Below are 24,585 nucleotides of genomic sequence, written 5' to 3' on the forward strand. Positions count from 1 at the left end.
TACTTAATGAAGGCACAGGCTTAGATATTGCTAAGATGACAGCCTTTTAAAGGCAGTTCAGACTGCTCATCAAATGCACAGTTCTCCTACTTTGCATTTTCTTTATTCCACACTGAACTACTCTAAATGATAAAAAATGATAAAAATTGTGGTGCAAACTGAGTATTTTAAGTAATAGCAGTTTCCAGAGACAGATCAAACAGATCCTGCTCATGAAACACAGCAGTCATGCAACTGCATATGCACAAGGCTGCATTATTATTATCAAATACAAGGAAATTAAGTTACCATTATGAATTTCAGACCTTTCTGGACAGGCTAAGCAGCTGGAGGGAGGAGCAAAAATTTAGAGTTTTGGGTTGTCTCCCAAATGGCCACTTGTTCAAACTTTCTCAGTGCAGAGAAAAGCAGTAAATTCCTACTGGTTTTAGTAGAGCAACACATCAATGCAACCAAAATAAGTGACAAATTCAAGAACCCTCCCTACTGACATAGAGAAGAATTTCTGAGATTTTCACAGTTCTTAGACCTCCAAATTGTATTTTTATTAGGAAGTCACTTCCAAAGCCCAGAACTGCCAGTAGCATTACACAGCACATGAGAAACCCTTTTATCTAGGACTGTGTCAAGAACCTCCTGACAATGTGCACTACACTCCAGAAGCATCTCACAGAGAGCCAGGTACAATGACAGTACCACAGCTGCCACTCACCATTGCAGGAAGCATACAGAGCTTTGAGGAAATAGCCGCTGATTTTGAGGGTCACCAGCTGATTCCGCTCACAGTGCAACACTTCCACGTTGTTAAAAACTGTCGCGTCCAGCTCCCCAAGTTTGTTGTCTCGCAGATCCAGTTGGGTCACATGATGCAGAAAATCTATTTCCTCGGCCTCCAATCTCCTAATTGAATTCAATCTTGCAGACAAAAAAGGAGATGAGTTGTAGTCAGAAGGCAGGCTCCTGCTGACAAACCATTGCTTGCTCTACAATCAATCAGCTGCACTGGATTAAACTAGCACGCTTTCAGGTTCTGATCAAGGTTGATTTTTAATATTTTCCCCTTTGTTATGTTACGATTTTAATCCTTTGAAAAGCAGGATAGCTGTGTTCTGTAGCTTTATCCCTCATGACAAAAGAATGATGACACCAAGCTCCTTTCTAAACTACTTTGAAAAGTACTGATGAAAAGCTCTGCAAAAAGCTAAGCGTTACTGTGCCTATAAAAATAAAAGATGATCTGGCTGTTATTTGTGCCCAATAGTTTGGAAAAGAACAAAACTTCTACAGTTCTTGCTGGCCTATCATCTGCTGGAAAAATCCAGCACATACAAGTAACCAGCATGTATTGGAGACCCTTGCCTTACTGAAAGGCCAAATTGAGATTTATGAATTCCCATGTATTTGCTTCTCGCCTCTCCATGCTTCACAGCATGCAAATTCAGAGCCCTGAAAATGGGTGTTGAAAGAAAATAAAGCAAAAATCCAAGACAATTTGGTCTGACAGATAAAGAGGACAGGTTTTAGACTTCTTTACTGCAGTGCATTGATACTGTTAATACTCAGCAACTTCCCCAGAAGTTATAACTGAATGAGATTATCTATAGCCCCATAAAGTTTAAGACTGCAGAGCACTCCAAAGAGATCAGTTTCAAATTCCCAGCTCTGAGCAGAACACTAAAATCAGTAGAGTAACTTCTGCTGGCCCACTAAGCCAGCTGAGCCCTCTCTACAGCAGATGACAAATACTTTAGTTCTCCTGTTGCTCCTGCTTTCCAAGCATTGACCTCTGTGTAACAGTTGTGTTTTCAGAGTAGCTACATCTTCCACTTAAAAGAATAAGGGTAATTAACATGTCCCCTCCAACACCATCTTACCTTTTATATTTTCAATTTGTACGCAGCGCTTCTCTGTGATTTCACTGAAGCAAAGCACTTCATTGTACAACAAGTAAAACATTTGCTATTTCAGTTAGTGCCACAAAGAACCACTGCTCACTGCCAGGTGCAGAAAGGATGCAGCAGACAATCAGAGGGCTGAAACTGCACCACTGGAACTCATGGCCAGGTCAGCCACAAAATCATCTGAGGCAAATTTATTTGCTTTTAACATATGTACAAACACAGACATATTTTAACCCTACCAGAAGCACTTCAGAATTCATCTATCTATTTCAGCTAAACTTATGCCGGCCCATCCTAGACTGCAACATCTTGAGAGCTACATGGCAGTACAGTAAAATAAGTTTTATCTTACTTTAGCTTAACTGCATAGTTCCAAAATTCATTTATAAGGACCTCATGGTCCTGGCTCTGAATTGAGCCTTGACCAGCTGGTTGCAGAATTTGTCTTCCCCAAAGACCATAATAACAGAGAACCATCTCCTACCAGAGCCATTTGTAATAAGGATCTCTTTGGACCCCTCTGAGGGCATCAATAAAATAACATTACTAATGGTGGACAAGGTCTTTTAACACACCAAGAAATATTAAAATATCTGGTTTTGCCCTTTCACCTTCAATGCCCTTTTCTTCACCTCACAAATCTGTAAGATTTCAGACAGAAGCTTTTTGGGCCAGGGACTATCAGGTCTATTGCATTAACACTGCAACAACACTAACTGCAGGAATCACAAGCGTCCCAGGCTCTGTTTTGGTTGATCCTTTGGTGCAAACATTAATTTCCCCTAAAACTCATTTCATATTGATTCCCCTAAATGCTCCAACTTCCTCCAAGAAGAGTGCTAAGTCACGGCAAGTGCTGGGAGTTACATAACACCACCAGAAACATGGTTCAGTGGACAAACACAAGAGAGTTATACCCAGAGGCAATTCTGACAGCCAAGGAGAAGCCACTTCAACACAAATAATTTAGGCTCACTAATTCTTCCCCTTTTCTGAATACCTACCTTAGATCCACGTGCTTAATATGAGGCATCCTTTTTAACACCTGTAGGTTCAGGGTATCCATGCAGTTTCCTGACATACAGAGCTTATCCATGGCAGTCAGCTTCTCCAGCACTCCAGGAATGTCAGTGAACTCATTGAAGGACAGACTCACATAGCTGAGTTGATGAATATGCTCCAATTCATCGGGAAGGGACTGGAGAAAGTTGCCATCCAGCAAAAACGTCTGCAAGCTATTAGAAGAGGGGAAGGGAGAGTGAAGAAAATGAGTGACCTGTTAAATCCTATTTCCTTCCTATAAACACACAAATCTGCTGCAGTTACAGTGACATACAATATACAAAAGGGCAGCAGAAAGAAAAATGCTAATGAATAATGCTGTAACATCTGCTACAGAAGATATTCACCAAATAATTAAAAGCTTTGGCAACTATGAAGTGTAGGCTGTTAGACAGTTCTATCTCCAGAACTACAACTTGTATGACAGCTGAAGAACATAAGCAAGAAGGGTTAAAAGATTTCCTTCACTGTGAAGGTGACCCTTGTGTCAAATGCTGGAGACTGGAAGAGCTCAAAGCACAAAGTGTGCTTTCCCTCCATCCACAATTGCTTCCATATGGATCTACAAGCCAGTCTGCTCTGACAGAACCCTGCAAGTTAAAACTGTTTCTCATAGCAGGAGTATGCAGAGTCATGAAACTGCTTGTTGCCTTTGTTGTTGTCAGGCTGTGCATGTGAAAGTTCTAAGAAAGTACTTGCTTGTGCATTTCTCCTACAGCTGCTGGAATGCTTCTGAGGCCATTGCAGGACACGTTGAGTTCAGTCAGCGTTGGGATACTGCAGACTGCCAGGGGGAAGTCTCCTAAATTATTATTCGAAAGGTTAAGGCTCTTCAATTTGGTGAATCTAAAATGAGATAAGAAAAAATAAAGGAAACAAATCAGTAATCAATACTAAGTTGCCTCACAAGATTAATATAAGGCAAGTTTGATTATCTACATACAAATCACATGCATTTTTAATTCATATGCTCAGAGCAACCAGGGAAATGACCAGACACTCAAATTCAACACCACCTGTAAGAGTTCACTCATGTTAAGCTGACAAAGAGGAACAGACCCTCCTGAACAACACATTAAATGCATTTTCCAATGAGCGTAACAAAAAATCCCTTGCCATCCTTATATATTTCACTTCCACGGCATCCCACCCTGTACTAAAGCATTGCTATTTTCCTGAACCCATTTTTTGGTAGTAAAACTACCCTTGTGGTAGTTTTACTACCAAAGGCGCAGGAAATTCTCCGACTATTTGAACACTTATTTTTTGTGGTGCTGCTGACCTGTGTGCTCAGGACCATTCATGTTTGCCTTCCAAACAAAAATTCTGATTAGAATAGACTGTTTGAAATACAAGTGGGAAATGTGCTGAATTAAAACAGAACTTAGCACGGCTTCTGTAGTGACAGAGGCAAAATTTTGCCCCTGACATGTCACAGAACTCTTAAAGCTCCTTGGTTTATGACACCAGTCAAAAAGAAAGCAACTTGCATGAGTTTGCCTTACTAAAAATTACCAAAATCATTTAAACAAAAAACCCAAGAAGGGGACAATCCAATTAGCCAGCCTGCATGTTCAGCAACATTATTATGGTTGCCTGACAACCACTGGGAGGTGTGCCTAAAGCCAAGTAAAAGGATGAATGAAAAGATCTGTGTCAGACTCCGATAGATGGGAGGAAGTTTCTATTCTGGCACAGCTTATACCAGGACATTTTATCTGGACTTAATTTACCCTTCATTAAGGATCAAGACCTTTATTTGTGTGAGCAGACTTTTATATAACTTGGCAATGGAAGCAAAACTGCACCCATGAGTGCTGCTATTCCACATAGAAGTAATCTCCAGCAGCATGTGCCAATGTATCCATAGCCTCTGCATCAGCCCATTCCTACCTCAGAGAACTCTGTTCTCCTCCAACTAGGAAACATGGAGAGCAAATGCATCAAGCATTAAAAGGTTAAAGAGTTTTAATAACAGGTACTTTCAGTGAGGGCAGGCTGTAAACTCATATAGCATTTACACAGGCTTGCAGCAAGCAAGGGAATGTTGTACTCTCTAGTGGTATTTTGGTGCAATGATGGCAGGAAAAAAACAGAGAAAAAACATTGCCAGAGTTATCACAAATTCTGAACACCCTGTGCCATGCTGGAGGCAGAAGAAGTTTGGAACGAAGTTAGATGGAGACTAAAGGAAATCTTGCAATCAAATTAGTGCTGCAGGGGAAAAAATGCTACTGTGCAGAAACTATGACTAGTCTATCTCTAAAGGAAGAACTGTAAATTAAAAAGGAGGCAAAGGTAAGTTAGTAAGAGCTGCTAGCCAGGAAAATAAATATGCACGTTTTAAACACTATACCTTCATACTCCTCTATTTCGAGAGAAAGGACTTAAAAATCTTGAACCTAGAACTGAGACACACAATCCTGCATTTATCTTGAAGATAACTGTAGATTTAGGGCACAGATATACTGCCTTGAAATTTGGGGTGTTTCTGTGGTGGAACAGCTGTCCCACATCATCCTCAGTTAGCTGCAAATACAAACAAGAGTGCTCCAAGCACTGGATTCTGAGCCTTTAGAATATTTTCTCCCATTTCGGCAAGTACAAAAAAAGTAAAAACGTGAAGATTAAATCAAAATAACTCAGCTGCTGGAGAAACATCAAAATGTAACCTTTCCAATTTTCAAGCCAACCATGAAAAAAGAATTAACTAATTTAACAACCACAGTGAGGCTACAGCCTTTACCTGTGCCACTCTGTAGTCTCAAAAGGATAGTCTCAGGGCTTTTGCCCACTAAAAAATCCACTAGAAGATCCCAAACACAATGTCGAGATAAAATTACAGAAGATCAAACTAACAGAGCAAAGAGGACTGGGGCAGCAGTGGTAAAGGAAGCTAAGTAAAACAGTAAATCCAGTGCCATGTTCAGCTTCAAGGCTTTCTGCATACATTCTTGTGCATAACTGCCCTAGGTCAAAGAGGAGGAGAGGAAAAAAGTTCCCTCTACCCAACATATCTGGATTACATCTCTACTACTCTAATCCATGTTGTACTGTGAGCTTATTAAAGGTCTTTGGTGAATAATCTAACTAACTAGGCAGGAAACAAACTGAACTGGTTAACAGGTCTATTTAGTGCATAAGTGACAATGAATAGTACATCCAGTATTGGATACACTCATACAAAATGTACAAAATGTACACCAAAAAATAGACAAATTGTTGAATCACATTTACAGAAACACTGAAAGATGGATACCATAGTCTTAGTTACAGTTAAGACACTAATTTAAGACATCTGGCCGGAAAGAGGTATTTTGTTCCCCCATTGCAAGCATGTTCATTTAGAAAATGCTAAAGTAGTATTTCTTCCCATGGAGCATTGTCAAGTGCAGAACATTACTGAGCCAAACTAGCAGGCATTTGCTCAAAATTAAGATCTAAGTCTACCTCTCATCTTTGGCTACTCACTTCACACTATGCACATCACAAACATCACTTCCATTATGGAGCACTGCCACACTGCACATTTAAAATGCTGCATTGTTTATAGTACTTCTTATATCTACACAGATTTACAGTCAGTCACACCAGTATCACTTGTATATCACATCAATATAAATAACGTAGGAGAGAAGTATTCTAAAGACTCCAGATTTCTGTTGCAGCTGAGTTTACAAAGTATCAGGCTTCCAACAGATTTTACAGAGCAACATCTTTGCGGTTTTCTCACACCCAAATCTTTACTCTTATCAGAAGCAGGCACATAGACCAATGCTGCCCACATGGCATTGCTAGAAAGAAAAAAAGGCACCGCAACGTTGCTCATTTGAGGCATGACAGTGTAATAACCTCACATCAAGCCCATACATATGTTTTTTGTCCTTCTTCCATGGTTCCAGACTTTGTTATATCTTAGTAAAAGTCAGCCTGAATGAAGAACAGCATCTCTCAATACACTATGCTCAGTTAGGTTACTAAGCTTTCTATTGTAATGGCCAATACATAAACACTCACTTTGCTGCACAAAAATAGCCCTACTTTAAGCTAGAGCAAAATATTGACATGTCAACCCTTGGATTTAAACATGCAATATGACTGAACACTAATTGCCCTAATTGAGTCAAAAACTGCCCACTTATTTAATCCTGAAGCTGCCACTTCAGGAAGGGCTTTAGTTTGACATATGAAAAATAAAGAGAGGGACCAACAAGAGAAGTTTGTATTATGGCAGAGCAATGAACTGACGTGCTAATTTCAAATTCAGCTCTACCTGGTGTGAACAGCAGAGGAATTTCCATTACACAGTACAGCATTTGTGTTCCACTATGTTTGGGGCAAGGGGAATAGTGTATTCCAACTGGAGGTCATTGAAATTCAGCCATAACAGGCCCATCTGACAAAACTGGTCTTGCCCTACTCTTACAAAAACAATTAAAAAGCGGTCTTTTACTACATCTGCAAGGGAAGGCATGGCTTAATAAACAACTCAATCTAAGGAAAGCAATCACTTTCCCACACCTACCTCCAGAATCTGGGCTCTCATGACTGTGCTGTGGCTACAGCTCAGTAATATTTTCAAGCATCAACGTCGGTGTCCCTCATTCTCAGCACCATGTCTGAGCAGAACAATGGTGTTTGCCTTGCAGTGCTGTGACAACTTTTAGAACCCAACTAAAACTCTCCACCTTCTTGAACACCTGCTATTGTGGCCACTTACTTAACCACGATGACAATTTCCCTAAAATTCTGCCATGGCAATTTCCTCCCTGGAATTAAAATGTGGAAATTACTTTCCTTCTGCAGTTGTGTTGGATTACCCTCCATGGCCTTACTGCCTAAGGGAGTTGCCAGCCTAGTGCCAGAAATACTGTCATAGCATTCCCTTTCCAGAAAGGTGCCATTGCAAAACCCCTAAATTAGTAATATAATTCAAATGATGTTAAGATGAGTTAATATAGTTAAGTCAAATTCAGACTACCACCAAACTTAACAAGAATAAAGCTTTTATTATATTACATGATAGGTAAGAGTACCATGAAGACAAGAAAACCAAGTGTATAGTTTTGTTAGTGGAAATAACTTGAACCTACACTACTACACAGTGCAGTTCTCAGGTTCTGCACATACCTACCACACACTGCTTCACATGGGGAGGAAGATCGACCTCAGAGGAAGGACAAAATTCTTAGGAAAAAGTAGTGAAAATATATTCACTTCCTCTTAATTGGAAATTTATAATGGAAATACAAAAGCATCAGCTAGGGGTGGACTTCCAAACTGAAACATGTTCAACTACATGAAAAGAAACCCTTTACTTTGGAAGCCATATCCAAAAGAACTAGACAAGTAAATTGGAGACTGATACACAATAATTGGATCCCATAGATATGTTCACTTGTTGAAGCATTACTTGGAAGAGAGACTGCTGTACTTAGCCTTACAGTTCACAAAAGTGAATCCAACTAATCCAAATGCAAATTCCACTTTTAGACTACATTATTTTAAAAGCATGTATCTCTTACTGCCATTTATTTTTCTCACACCACTATTAAGTTCACTGTTCCAATATAAAAAATAAAAATAAAAAATAATTCAATGTGTTTCAGGCATTAAGCCAATTTTGCAATTGTCCCCACTTAGTCATTGGCAGAGACTTAATTTTATGATTTAATTTTTCTTTAATTAAATATCAGTGATTTTTGCTGGGTGTTCATGAGGGCACTTCCTTGAGATCACAAAGATACACAGGAGTTACGGAGAACACAGTATCATGAAGGCTTGGAAGGGTGCACTAACAAAAGCAAACTCTTTGTTCAATGTCTTTACAAGCTGGATAAAACAAAAGCAGTGAAGTTACATAAAAAACAAACTACAAGTGCCATCTTTACCATAACAAATATTTTTTTAATAATTCCAAAGCTACAGAGGTGAGAAAATAAATGTAGCATTAAAATACAGCAAGCACTCAATGAGGTTTGTACTAGTAGACCTCTGGTTGTCAATACCATCCCAACCTTTCCTCTTACCCTGCTGCTTAGATAGCTGCACTTCAGTGTTTGACTTTAAGTGAAAGAGAAGGAACTATATAAAAGGTTTCCTCCTGTCCAAGACCAACAGAGTTGTGAGAAGAAGCTCCCCACATCTTCACACACGGAACAAGCAAAGTTAGTATGATCCACAAACAAGGATTCATTTGAAAAACCCACCAAAACCCAAACCATTAACCCCCCCCAAAAAAACCCCAACAACCCACCTGCAAAAAACAAACAAACAAACAAAAACACCAAAAAAAACCCCACAAAAACTCACAAAAAAACCCCCATAAACAACAACAAGAAAACAAAGGAAAAAAAACTGCCTCAAAACTCAAACATACAGCCCCCAAAATAAAGTGGGAGGGTGGGGAGGAAAGGAGAAAGCTCAAATCTTTTCCAGTGCCCCTGTGAGGCTGACAAAGGGGTAGTTTTATAGTTGACATCCATTAAACCATCCAACTTTCTCCAGTAACCTCAGTTTCATACCCTGATAGCAATAACCACAAGGAGTACCTCAGGGCACTTTGAGGCCAACCAAGTGGCAGGCTGGAGACCTTCCTCCCTGCTCCTCTAGGTACAAGCAAGATCAAGCTGCATCTCACACTGACTTCAGGCAACCTTGCCTGCTGGGTTCATACCTGTTAGGTTGGCAGTACTGGTTGGCCCTTGCTTCCAAGTGTTCTCTGAACAAAGATTACATTTTAATTCACCTCCTTATTGCACAATGAATTTGTAAGGACAGTTTAGTTTGAGTTCCCTGAAATCCTGGGTGTTTAGATAAAAATTGGAAGTTGCAAGGGATTTCAGAAACACTTGCATCAGTAATTCAGAGTGCTCTAGTTTTCTCATAACTTAGAGATACATCTTCAAATTTCTGCCACTAGTCCAAAGAGGTTCACCAGAGATGCCAAGAAGGCAGTGGATTTCTATAAGGGCTCTGGGAGAAAAACTATACCAACTCAGCTTAAGATAAAAATCTATATCATCACTGTTAACAATTAACAACCACAATCAGAATAATAATTCATTAATTAGATAAAACTGGCAAGCATAATTTTATTTGTTTTTAAAACAACTTTTGTGTTTTATCTATTTTAAAAACAACTTGTAGTGTCTTACTACATCTCGCTTTTCTTTTTCTTAATTTTCTTTTAAATCTGCAACAGTCATATCTTTAAAATCCACATACTGATAACTTACTTTTCAATATTAGCAAGAAAATAATATTCTTGATGCCAACCACTTTTTCCAACAACAGCAACTGAAACAATTACTTATAAGATGAAGTGTTCTCAGTCCAGTGAAGTAGAGCAACAGCAAATAAAGACTATGGTCTATTCTTGTGCCTCATCTCAGAGCAACAGTACTCTGCAAAATTAGCAAGCCTGTACTCTTCTTAGCATTTCAACCAGGAAATCTCCTCTCTTCTCCAAAAGAGAAACATCCTTTCCTTTAGTTTTAGAAAAGATTCTGTGAGGGAGAACAAGTAGCATCATTTGTTACTTTTTTCAGTACAGGTGAATTTTCAGATGGCTTACTTGTACATATAGCATGAAATATGTATTCCCTGATAAGTAGGAAAAACAATAGAGATTGCTGTATTCACCTTTCAATATTCAGAGTGTTCAGTTATGGAAGTTCACAGCTGCAGAGCATCTACAGCAACAAAAGGGGGTTGAGTGGACAGTAAAGCAAGTAGAAGTGCAGTTACTGGGAAAACTTACATCTACATCTTTTTACAGCTCCAGATGTCATGTACTAATCAGGACTAAACATTTTATTCATAAATACAACAAATGGTATTATTTTAACAACTGAAAGAAGCAACTGTGTAGACAAAAATAGGAATTCCTTTTTTCCTAATACATTCCTGACTGTACCTGCCATGACAGTGCACTAGTCAGCACATCATTACTATGACCCAGCTGCTTGCAAGTCAATTCAGTGGGTGGCTGAAAAGTTGGTATTTTATTGTGTCTTTGACACACTTGTTCTGAAATCCAGCATTCATTAAATTACCACCCAAAAGGATTTATTAAGAGGAACTGCAGCACCAAAAACTGCTTATAGTAATTTTCTTCTTTTCTTTCTTGCTAACCAGGTTTTACTTTAAAATTGTACTGGGAAGGGTAAGTATGTAAATGCCAATGTGTTTTGTTCAAAACATCCAAGCACATGGCTATTTTGGAGCCTTAAATACTTGTAGGCTTGATTCAGTGGTGCTGTGCCTCATGTGCAGCTCCAATTTAGCAATTGAGAATTTTGTAGAAAAGCCAACAGCACCAAATCAGAACAGCAGAGATTTTGAACTTGTTTTCCTGTGATTTGAAAGAACACGGTGAACAGAAAAAGACTTTGGTTTATTCAGTGAAGTTTTACCTTGTGCGACCCCTATAAATCTGAAAATGGTTTTATGGAATTAGTTTAAAAAGAAAAAATAGATCAATCAGATGTGTGCTCACAGGAACAACGAGCTTCACTTTACACCTGTTTTGATACTGGGTTTCACTAATGATTTCAAAATGTGTGGTGCTCTCTTCTTTCTAGATATTTGTGTGTTTACTCATTACAGAAAAGCAGACTTGCTAGCAGTCAAGCTGGCTCAAAGCTTCTGGGGAATACAAGTACAACTCGAGTTTTCCCACCCAAAGGAGAAGTCAGTTCTCTGTTTCTTAGGGCAGGAAGGAGAATGGCTTGGGAACACACTCCAGGGTCAGGCTTTTGCTGCAGTATGGAGGCAAAAGGCAACCAGCGGAGCATGGCTTTTCCGAACCCTCCGTGGGAACTACCGCTACTTCAGAGCCCTTCCCACTGGCACAGCAATGGCAACAGTGGCAACAGCTTCCTCCAGCTACTCACTGTCTGGGTGATCCCACCTGTCCTGGGTGAAGGTAAGGCTGTAGGACATCAAGCAGACAAAGGAAGACATCAAAGGGAAACATCAAGTGCAGGAGTTTCTGGTGCACCAACTCAGATACACCAAAACAGTGCTGTGTAACCTAATTTTTTTTTCTCCAGAAGTTCCCAGATCTGCCTTGTGCCTTTTTGACAAGCTCAAAGCAATGGAAGCAGAGCAGAATATTACTTGCTTATAGAATAGGGCCAGCTCACAGAAGAATGAGAGACAATCAGGTTTGCACCACCTCAGGTATATACCACTTCTCCAGATTCTCCTCATCTCAGAAAACAGGAGTATATATTGTCATCTGAACTCTTTCACTCTTTTATGTTCAGCCTCATGTTAGTCAGAAAAAATTTAATGGTTTTTTAACTATCAGCAAGACTCATCAGCTGTTCCTAAAACTGCAATACCAAGAGAACATTAAACAGAGAATGACCATTGCCTATCACAATAATTATCAATACTTTCTAAGCTCAAACAGAATTAGTTGCAGGTACACAGACAAATCCAAACCTATTGCAAACAGAAATTCGCTGTAGGTACATGGACAAAGCATAATCAAGTATCTCCTTTACACTTTCTGATACTTAAAAAGGAAAAAAATTGTAAGAAGTCATTAAAATAAGAGACACTGATTATTTGTCCATGTTCATCGCTAGCTTATGCCAAAATCCCACTTGTTATCTGGACACCTATGCTGACATTCACAGTCCAGTCAGAATTTCTCTCCAGACTGTGCTCATAAGGTCTTGGAATAGCTGTTTTTCCAAAATGAAATTGGAATGATATAAAAATACAACAGCCCGCATAATCCATCTCGTACTTTTCAGTTGTTTTTCAAAGAGGAAGGGATTTAGAAATGTGGTTTAAAACATTTTGTTTGAACAGGACCATCCACAAATACAATCCTGAGGTACTTTGCAATTCACTTACCACCGAAATTAAAATCACAGCTTTATATTCAGTATGGGAACATTCATCTTTGTGAACACAGAAAGGCTGCTGATTCCACAGAACACATACATTAAATCATTCAGAGCATCAATCATGCTGCTGTCTACCCATTTGTTACACTCTTGGATGAGCTGCAGTGGAAAGAACTGGAAGGTCACAGATACTAAGAAAGAAAAACAGGATTGAGCAGAGTAGAAGGAAGACAGGAACCAGACTGAATTTATGAAATCAGGGCTTCCTTTGCTTGGGGGGGCTAAGAGAAAACTTCTTCCCTTGGTCACATGCAGTACTGCTCCTACATAGAATGGCTGCCTTTGATGGGCAGCTCACCAATTCATACTCACTCACACGAGTCAAAGGCTGAAGAACTACAGTCTGGCCTCAGTAGGTACATAAAAACATATTATGAAAATTGCATTTTGAGCTGAAAATATCCTTCTATTTACAAGAAAAACATGAAGTTTCTTATGAAAGCCAGTCTGTTTCTAACACACAAAGTTAACCGATTTCTGAAGCATTACAGTCAGAACATTACAATGTTCCACAAGAGGAGGTAGTAATTTTTAGGGAAGTTCCTGCAGATCATGGCTCCAAGGACAAAGGAAGAGTGCTAGAACCATCCTACTTTACCTTTGTAATTCACTAAGCGCTCTGCTTGTGGATGGGCTGGGGTTTAGCCTCAGGAAGTTCTGCTTTAAATTGAGATGAGTGAGGTCTTGGCTATAAAACAGGTTGGCAGGCAGGTGCTCCAGGCTGCAGCATGAAAGATCCACTGAGCTGATGCGTTGTGATGCAACCTGGAAGTCAAGTACAACACCAACATATTAATACAGTAATTAAAAAAAAATAACATTTCCTTCACTCCTACCAGCACATGATAAATTGTTTTTTAAGCACAGCAGAAGCCAGTGTTGGCATATATAGCTGATCTAACACAGTTTACATAATTGCTGCAAGTTATGCCATGATCTCTTCCTTGGCTTCAGTGCTTAAACCATGTGCACAGAGGACTAGCAGGAAGAAAAGAACAAAGGTTTGTCAAATTAATATGTGAAATGAATCTAAAAAAAATTACATGAGCTTTAGTTTAGACCTTTGGGTAGCACTGCCTCCTCCAAGTAAGCAGAAGTGAGAAGTTAGCAGTCATCACCAATGTCTTGGTTTCATATGTCCAAGATGATAATGAGTATTAAATGCCAGAAGAAAAGTTATCCCATTTACACCTTACTGAAGAGAAAAAATAACCCAGCAGCAAAGCACTAAACACTCATTTCTTCTCAATGAATTAGAAGACTGTTCAAAAGTGATAAAAAAATATGACAAAAACAAAACAGAGATTTGGAGGCTTAACACTGTTTTCCAGAAAGAGGAAGGTAAAACAAACACAATCTGCAGCAGCTAAAAAAATCCTATCACCTAGCACTATATATATATATATATATATATAGCTAGTGTCATTCCACAGAGACCTATAGGAAACTTCTTCAAGTGATGGCAATACTGCCCCTTTCCGTATCTCTAGGATACACCTCGGTGAACTACATCTTCCTGTTTTACTTATTTACTAAACTTTACCATAAAATATCACCAGCAAAATCAAAAACAAACACAAATCTGCAATGTAGAATGCTTATATTTTCTGTCCTACACTACTGAAAATGTTCTTTCACAAAGCAGTGTCACAGACATGCTACATGGCAAAGTGCCACCACACAGTAACGCAAGGCAGTGGGCAAGGAAGAGGAGCCAAATGCTAGAAGAAGGAGAGGCATTATTGGAGCAGGCATGGCTCGACCAAAGGAAGAGAAGCAAACAACTTCACCACCATTTTAGATTTCTGGGACCACACCAACAGTGCGCAAATAGTTATGGTGTTCTGTCAGCTGCTCATACCAAAAGCAGCTATTGTTTCACTGGCCTTTTACGCTGGGATTCTGGAGGTACAAATACCATATCTAAGGGGCAAAAAGAGTAAAAGACCCAACAACTCCTCATCAATGCCCAGTGACATAAGAGCTTCTCAACTCTGATGAAAGCCACGCCACTCAACCTTCTGGGCTGAGATAGAGCCCCTGCTACAAGGCACTCTGAAACTAAAGGCATCACGTGTTGAGGAGGTAGCTTGCCACTAATTTTTTTTTTCCTCTCGAATGCAAGGTGCATAGGCCTTAGGATAAGTGGTTGCTGTTATAAACACACATAACAGAGCTTCAAGGGGAACAGACACCGCAGTGTTTTTCTCCAACGCAACCATTAATAATCCAGTCCTCCCACATCCATTAAAATGTGTGAAATTTGGTTACTCAATTAGTTCAGTCCTTTTGTTACTGTAGCTAGTATTTTTCTGCCCCTTGTAGTATGAGACAAGAATTATTCACAGGTTATACTGAGCAGTCATCTCTGAATGCTGGGTATTCAGTCTGTTTATGCCCAGTTCTGTACAGTTCTGATCACACTGCTGACACCCGTTAAATTAAAAAGGAGGAATGTTTGATTTCAGGTGTAACACTTGCATACACTGTTGCTCCAACTACTTGTTTGGAATGTGATATGAACAGCAATAAGCAATCCAGCAGCACTTAGTAAGGCTCATTACTCTAAAAATATCTCAAGAACCAAAAATGGTAACTCTGAGTGGGAATCATGATAATGCAGCCAAACAAAATCAAATATACAAATTCTACTGTTGCCCAAAAAAAGGATGCAGATCCTTTCTTAAAACTGTCAAATCCTGAGAAATAAATCTAGTTAAAAGTAATTTTGTTTTTACAGGTTGTATGCGCTGGTTATTTTTTGTTTGACTTTTTTTTTAAAGGGAACACTTTATTATACAAAGCATTTAATTAATATTTTCATGCAATTTACAAATATTGAATGATGCTTCTACCAGAGAGATAACTGTAAAACATAAAACCATTATTTTAAAAGGTCTAAGTTCTGGAATCAACTGTAATTTTATCAAAGTCTTTCTGTTACCAAACAGTACTCGAAGAATTAACTCCCAAATTATTACAAGGAAGGCTCATATAAGCACACATAGTTATTCTCACAGGCAGGGATAAAACTTCTCTTTCCATTGCTCAATACTGTGCTATAACAAATTCCTACAGAATAGAACAACAAGGTGAAAAAAAAAAAAAAGAAGAGTAACAAAGGAGAACATAATTGTAATACTTTCTTTCTTTGACCAGAAATTTTCACCAGTTATTTTGATGTTGAATATCAAAATTCTGAAATCATGTTATTCTGAAATCAATCAATCTTGCAATTGTCTACAATTGATTTGAAGATAGCAAGACTGCACATGCTTGAGTTTGCTATTGTTTATCAAAAGCAAAGACTTTTTTTTTCCTAAAAGATGATGCAGTTCTTTAATAAAGCACTGTGTTTCCCTGACTCGCTGTGGAGAATCACTGCAGAGATAAGCTGATAAAAGGTAGGAAAATGCTGAGTAGGATATCCTTCACACTCAAAGAATAAAATGCATCTGGAAAAAAGGACATTATCTGCAGAAAGTCATGCTTCCACTGGAATAAAACAAAACAAAAAAAATCCACTGTAAATAAATATCCCATCAAGTTATCTGGGTTGTGTTCAACACGTCCATGCTCCTACAAAAATTGTGAAGACAGTTGTTGTGATAGCACTGCAAGAGGGAAAGGCTTTCTGGATACACAGGGAACTTGCATTAAGTGCCTGCTATGGTTTGTTTGGTGTTTTCTTGTGGAAAACTCATAAGTATAGCTGTTGGATATGCTATATGTACATATATAAAAATAAAACCATAAGCAGCACAATTCAAAACTCCACACGCAGAAGCTGCCATGGCCCAAACCAATCCCTCTCAAATGTCTTCTCATCATATCCCAAACTGCACAGACCCCTCAACTTGTGTCACACGAAACCACTGCTGCATTTCCAGCCCCAAGAGCACTGAGGAAATGGCTGGGGCGATGACCTTCTCAAAAGATGGTACATCACACACTCTCAATGACAGGAGCTACAGCAAGGAGCTGTAGAGTCAAGGCTTGTCTCTGCAAGACATGCAACATTTGACACCCTTGCAGCTCAAACACAAAGCAAGACCTCACACTTCTTTGAAGTCTGTTTTTCAGTTGGGATATTTAATCATCAAAAAATATGAATAAAAATATATGAAATATGCTGCTTTCTCCATTCCCTGGATATGATTTTTAAATACTTCACAGTCTGTCATTGTGTTGCAATGTCCCCCACTCTAATACCAGAACAGTAATGGGATAAGGCCACACTGAACTTTGTACATCAAACCACAAAGTCCAAGGGAAGATTTTTTTTTTTCCAGCTCCTGCTGCAACCTCAGTTATGCATCCTAGGTCTACACTGTTCTATCTTTTTTCAGTCTTCAGATGAATACAGCAAACTAACTATAGTTTTGAAGAAGTGATACACAACATCACTACAAAAAGTCATGGGTCTACCCACTGCAAACACCAGAAACCCATAACTGTGCTTTTCATTTTCCCAGCAGCAACAAAATGCAGATTTGTTCTAGAAATACCACCACAAATAACGCTGTTGCAGAGTTCTCTCCCTCCGTTGGGCAGTGTGTCTTCTGTTCCTCCCCACCTGAGAAGGGAGGAGCACACATGCCAAAGAAACAGGAGTCTCCCTAATATGAAAACTCACTTTTACACATATGTTACTTGTGCCACTATACAAATAAAAACAACTATTCCAAAAAGCCAGCAGCACCTCTGATGCCTAAATTCCATGCAACATTTCAAATAGAAGAAATCTGCCAAAGTGTTCTGATTTTATTTTTTTTCTTTACTTATTATTTTTAAACAGGAAACAGTATTCCAAGACCTGTGAAAATACAGTATGGGTTCACTGTAAATCTGCTGGCAAAAAAAATACAGAAAAACACTTGCATCAACCCATATTCTCGTTGCTTTTTGCTACACAGGGCTGAAAAACCACTTTGCTTTGTCCATCAGTATAATGACACCTCTGTCACTGAGCTATGCAACAAGACTGATTATGGTCTTTGTTTTAAAGCCTTGGCTACACTACAAAAATGATCTGTTGCTGACAATGGATGTCAGCAATGGGCACAGCTGAACCCAGCTGTATGGACAAACACAAGTCTTGTTTACACAAGGACATCTTTTGGTGTGACCTGTGGTGTGAATTTAAACCAATGTAATTATGTCCTTTTCCTGTTTACCCTCATCCCATTACCTATAGTTCTATTCAGATAAGAAATTACTGCTTAGGACTTCAACAGAAGACAAAATAGCAAAACAGCCCACACTGCAGAGGCAGCCAAATTCCCAGTCTGTTTGAACTGAGTTGACAGTGTTAAATTATACCTGCTGTAGACATGCAATACAAAGGCAGTTTAATTTTTCTCCTTTAGGATTTGTTTTTAAACAGTTTTATAATCATCACATCCCACCGAGGCCGGCATAAGCCTTAACTAAACAGTGATCCATTGTCTTGAAATATCTAAACTAACTTTGAGTAAACAGGTTCTCCTCACCTCACAACTAACCTTGCTTCAAATCCTAATCCCCCTTTCTATTCAAACATCAAAGCCCTGCTCAGCAGAGAGGTTCCCTCCATGGAGGTGAAGCCCACAGCCAGGAAGCACATTGGTGCCCTCAGCCACAGCCAAGAGCTGAGGAACTCCTTAGCCTGGTAAACAACCTAATGCCAGAAAACTTAATGAAGGGGAGGAGGGAAAAAACCTTTTGCTTTAAAGTCATGTATTTTCATTTTTAAATAACAACTGTTAAAATGGGTGCAGCCCAAGGGTAAAAGGGTACTGGCTTTTCTGGCATCTCCTTTTTGTTTTCGTTCAAATGTTAAATTAGATAGAGGCCAACTCAAGCTAAGGGCCTCCCACAGAAAACATAAAACCCAGCAAAGGGTTTTTTTGAAAGTTGTCACTCAGATCCACAAACCCAATGGGCCCTGCCACAGGTCAGAGCAGTAACTCCCTACTAAGAGCAGGGCAGAAGTGCATGCCAGTGTGGCAGCACTCATAGGGCATTCTTGCCCCAGCTCTCCTGTGCAGGTGAAGCAGCCAAAAGCCTCCAGTACAAACACCTCATGCCAGCAAGACTCAGGGGAACAAAAATAATTGCAACTTGTCACTTCTCTGCTCTCCTTATCTCTGTACAAAGTTCTATAAACAGACAGGTCACTTCTACTTTTGGCCCTTGTGCAAACCTCTAACAACTGAAAACAGCATTAGCAAATATGTGTGGAGAGGGGGAAATGTGAAGGGGATTAAGCAGAAGTTGGGCTCCCTTATTTTTCATGACAGGAGACCAGAAAAAAAATCATAGATGTGAAAGCCAGTGTCCCAAGTTTAGCATAAAGATCTTGAGAGCAAGAATTTGACAAAAAAGGTGACATTCATCATATGTTATTTGGAAATTCTGGGTAATATCTGAAGTCATTACTAGAATATGAGTACTTTTGTTCCTCCTGGAGGAAAAGTAGTCTTCTTTTAGAAATAATGTACTGGTATCCATATTACCCAGGGAATGGTAGCAACTCTGGACCTTGGTGGTAGTCACACTGGGATGCTCACACTAAGATCCCTGCAAGGACAAGGTTTCAGGCGTAACTTAGAGTTAAGTGACAGTAATTAGCTGTTGCATTAAGCTACCTCTAATTCAGACATGTGAATCTCCATTTGGTGGAGCAAGGAATATTAACATCCTTAGAACAGCTTGACTGAAAATAATTCATTTGTAAACACTGCCAAAGAGGTGACAGTCTAATAAAAATTAAGAAAAACCCCTTTTTCTTCTTACTATTCCTGTTAGATTTATTTATTTACAAAGACAAGCTGCTGTACTGCCAAGCACACAGACTTTGCAATGAGCAGCCCTCCAGCAAGGACTTTCTTTCAGCATTTTTTCATTTCAGCATGGGAAAATCATGCAGCAGATCCTCATGGAAGCAATGCTAAAGCGCATACAAGACACTATGTGCAAATAATGCCTGGCCAACCTGGTGGCCTTTTTATGACAGAGTGACTGCAGCAGTCAGCAAGGGAAGATCAACCAATGTCATCCACCTGGACCTCCCTAAGGCCTTCAGCACAGTCCCACACAACATCCTTATCTCCAAACCATGAAGACATGGATTTGAAGGGTGGACTATTTAGCAGATAAGGAATTGGTGGATGGATGCAGCCAAAGCTGTGGTTCATGGCTCTCTGTCAGGTGGAGGGTAGCGGCCCTCAGGATCACAGGTCTTGCAACTGGTGCTCTGCAATGTCTTTGTCAATGGCATAGTGAGATCAAGGGCACCCTCAGCAAGCTTACAGATAACACAAGAGAAGGAAGAGAAGCCATCCAGAGGCACCTGGACAAACTTGAAAAGTGGGCCCGCAAGAGCTCATGAAGTTTAGGAAGTCCAAGTCCCAGGAGCTGCAGCAGGGTCAGGAGACGACCCCAGATGTAAGTACAGACTGGTAGAAGCCATTACTGAGAGCAGCTTGGGGTTCTGGTCAATGAAAAGCCAGACATGAGCCAACTACAGGCTGGGCTGCATGAAAAGAGATGTGGCCAAGAGGGCAAAGAAGATAATTCTCCCCTTCTACTCTGTCCTTGTGAGACCACACCTGGAGTGCTGCAACGAGGTCTAAGGTCTGTAACACAATAAAGACATGAACTTTTCAAAGCATGTCTAGAGGAAGGCTACAAAGATAATCCAAGGTTGCTCAGAGATGCTGCAGATGCCCCATCCCTGGAAGTGTTCAAAGTCAGATTGTATGGGGCTTTGAGCAACCTGGTCTGCTGGAAGGCGTCCCTGCCCATGGTGGGAATTTTGGAACTAGATAATCTTTAAGGTCTCTTCCAACTCAAACCATTCTATGATACACTATAGATTTCAGACTCTTGCCAGTAAGACTTACACTGGAAATTCACTTGTCTGAGTCTCCACAGCCCCACATGGAGAGGGTGGTAGGGTTTTCTTGTTTGTGTTAAGCAAGAGCTTATGTTAGGTCCTCAATTGCTGATCTAGGTTCTTTGACACAGCTGTATCATATGGATTAATTCAACAATGAGATTAACTCTTTTCATGCCATTATTCCACTCTAACACAGAAAGTCCTTCTGACCCAATATTTTGCAATACAAATAATCATGGATATAGCTCTACTGGCCTGTGGCCAAAAACTGGTCTCCAGCACTCATTCCCTATTCTCCTTGGAGACTTTAATCCTTCTCCACTGACTACAGAAGAGGCCTAAGGAGAGTAAATGTCCCTAAAGTTAGGTTTTCCTAATAATTCCTATCCTTTCTTCCTTGCTGCTAGACTTTGCTTGGAAAGGCTTTCAGTGTTACAGCCATTCAGTTTCAAGATCAGCTCCGTTATCACACCTTACACACACCAAAATTCTGTGCAGCATGTCAGTCCCTGCAATCCTCTCCTGTCCTATGGGATGTGCTCACTGTGGACACTTGGTTCCCCTGAGCTTCATTAAGATCAACATTACATTAATTCTCCCACTTGTTTCTACTCTTTCACTTCCAGAGATTACTGAAATCATTTTGGGATCCTTCTGGCTTGAACACACCTTAAAAGATAACATATACAACTCCTCACTGAGCTTCCAGGTGATGCTTTCCTGTAATTATGCAAGAGCTGCACAAATTCAGCTTCAACAATACCAGAACCTGATTTAGAGGCTTCAAAATACAGGACTGGAATGCTATTCCACATGCGTGGGCGATACCTAGCTCTCTGTTCTCACTCTTGGCTGCAATACTTCAATAATCATTATTAACTGAAGGCAGCAAGCCCAAAACAAGAACCACATACTCTCTAAATTCCAGCAAAAGAAAAAAAAACCTAAACAGTGAAACTGTAATTTCTCTAAAATACAAATGAAGAGCTTCAAGTCACCATTACACTTTAAAATCAGCTGAACTGTTTAGACATGCAAAATTAATCAGCTGAGACAAAATATCAGGCTTCCCTCCTGAACCATAAACAGAGACTGACTACACTGAAACACACCCAGAAGTTAATTTCCAAAATGTCAACTAACCTCTAATAATAAAAGGCACAAAAGAATAGGGTTTTCAGGGAAAGAGGAGGAGGAAAACTTTCAAGTGCTATCATCAAAAGAGCAAGAAAACTGGCTTCAAGTTTGCTTTGCCCAATCTTCTGCTTTCACACTTCAGATGATAAGAAGCCATCAACAGCAAGAATGACCAGATATGACTTCAGAGCAAAGGTCCCAAATACTGAGGATTTCGCACACACAGAGAAAAGGAAGTCAAGTTCCACATGGAAACCAGAGGTCTGTTTATGTTTGAGTATTTGTAATCACCACCAAAAGGAAGCTGTAGGTTTATTCTTAGGGATCTATTTTTAGTGACAGCATTATCTCAACATTGTCATTTTATGGTATTAGGGGAAAAAATGGTTTCCTCGTACTAAACTTAGAGTCATCATATTTCCTGTAAGTAAGGATCAGCTCAAAAAAAGATACTAAAAAATGAGAAAATCTTCCTGGGTTCTCTTTCCTTGACTAGATGTTGAATCAATTTTTCCAAGAGGCTAATGGTGCTGCTTAGTCTCAAGTGTGAAGAAACACAAATCGTTATTCACAAAGAAAACGAGCTTTGCTTAAAGGCTATTCTCAAAAGATGCCCACTGATGCTGGCAGTATACTAAACTAATTTGTAGGTCATATTAGAATAAAGACTAATTTTTCAGCCTCCAAGCTCAACTGGCATAAGAAACAAACCAACTACTTCATGGTCACCTCCACAGTGACCAACCAGCAGGTTCCTGACCTCCAAACTGCTCCCAACACACATGAAACCAGGCAGCCCCAAATCACAATGGTACATTCAAGCACATAGACTAAGACTCTAAAGCTAAAAGGAAATGTCAGAAATTCCTAACTGCAACACAAGTAGTCTGTTGTACACAATTCCCTGTGGAATGACCACAAGTGACAACCAAGAGCAAAAGGTAAAAGCAAAAATGCTAATCTAGAAATTCAAATTGCATGGAAAGTAAAATTCTCCACAGTATTCCTCCAGAAGGTTATCTATTGCTTAGGGGTTTAACAGACACTTGGAAAGGAGACAGTGCATCCAGTGACATAAAAGTTGTCAGCACTGTAATAAGTAACATCCCAAATATCTTAAAATAAACTACTTTATCCTTGCATATGATTTTTTCCTACACTCACCATTGGGGCTGTTCTGTGATCAAAGCTCTGCAAAAAGGTATTCTGAGCCCATTTTGACCAGTAAGCATTACAAAAGCCTGTCCCTAATGCCTCCAGAAACAACTGAAGCTTGGTAATAAAAATCACTGCAGTGATGAACCCTGTGAAGACAGCTCGTTACAGTATCCAGAAATACATATGAAATAGGCCAATCACCTAGAGGGCAAGCCAAGGCAAATACAATGCAGGGCTAACTTAACAATGAGATTCGTGGCTTCAAGCCTTCTGTACAGACTGGAAGGTGCACTTTGTATTAAAAAGCTCTGCAAAGTCTGTGTTCCACAATGAAGCTGTGGTGGAAGTTTCTCACACAACTTTTCCTGGTTGACCATGGCTGACAGGAGAAAGACAAACACTAACTTCTGAAAGTATCTGAAACAGGGATGAAGCTATATGCACAAGTGGATATACCTTATTTCCCACCACTTTAATTAAAGAGCAGAATCTTCTGTGCTGAAGGAAAAAGCAGTCTCACAGTTGATGATCTATCCCTGTCTCAAAGGTGGATGAAGCACAGCTGAAAAGCAGAGCACAGTTGCTGTAAAACACATCCAAAAGCTAATCATCTTGGTGCCCTATTTTGGAAATATTTTTGCAGAACTGCAGTCAAGGTCAGGAATTATTTTCTAAGTTCTGCAGAATTTATATATATATATATATATATATATATATATATATAAATGTGGTCTGTAGCACCAAGTATGTGTTCAGAACTCAAACCTTTTCTCCTCATCAGAAGTAAATATCATATCACTAGAGTTACAGACCAGTTTTACAGGGCTCCCTTTTTTTACAACAGTTCTCATATTTGTACTGAAAAAATAAGAAGACTGAAAAGTTAGAAGACTGAGGCAGATGGTCAGAACTAGATAACTTTAGAGAAAAAAAAAAGCAAAAAGCAAAACTAATAATTTTACACTGCTGCTCCAGGTAGATCTCTACACAAGTTGAGGAAAGATGGAGACTACAGCTATAGAGGCTCCTGCATTACTTACTTGTATAGCATAAGCTAAATTCTAATCTGTTCTTATTTTCTGTTAGCTTCACAGTGCAACTAAATGTATGAAGAGAGCATTCTGCACTGACATGAAAGGAATAAAGCCAACATGGCAGCATGCCCTTCTCAGCTGAATTTGCTATTCTTGCTATTTTTACTGTGTTTTAAACATAATGTACACTGACATCATCTCTCCTTTTTCACAGGCTACAGTTGTTAGGAACACCACATACTTCCATGACAGACATTAACACAGAGACAACTGAAACAGGGAAAAGAAAATATAAAAGCACACAAGAGAAAACTCTTAAATTTCGTAGGTTTTAAATCCTATTTTTGGACATTCCTTGTATTTTCAACAGCAGGCCTCTTTTGCATGCAGGCATCTAAGCCCCACATGACAACTTGTGCCCAGGCACAGCTGTCCAACTCTGGTCACTGCTGTGCAGACACACAAAGCTCTGCCTGCACATCTCT

The 24,585-nt window shown here is 39.5% G+C and overlaps 1 protein-coding gene across 1 annotated transcript in view; it reads right to left on the bottom strand.

Moving 5' to 3' along the window:
• The window catches only part of PHLPP1 (PH domain and leucine rich repeat protein phosphatase 1), a gene marked incomplete at its 5' end in the record, with an annotated part of 135,901 nt that overhangs the window by 32,281 nt on the left and 79,035 nt on the right, over window positions 1-24,585 (bottom strand). The window contains 4 exon segments of the mRNA XM_058022654.1: window positions 713-915; window positions 2,906-3,136; window positions 3,663-3,809; window positions 13,488-13,654. Coding sequence (XP_057878637.1) covers window positions 713-915; window positions 2,906-3,136; window positions 3,663-3,809; window positions 13,488-13,654 — 748 coding nt within the window.

This window comes from Melospiza georgiana, chromosome 1 (genome assembly GCF_028018845.1).
Source record: "Melospiza georgiana isolate bMelGeo1 chromosome 1, bMelGeo1.pri, whole genome shotgun sequence".
Classification (NCBI taxonomy): Eukaryota; Metazoa; Chordata; class Aves; order Passeriformes; family Passerellidae; genus Melospiza; species Melospiza georgiana.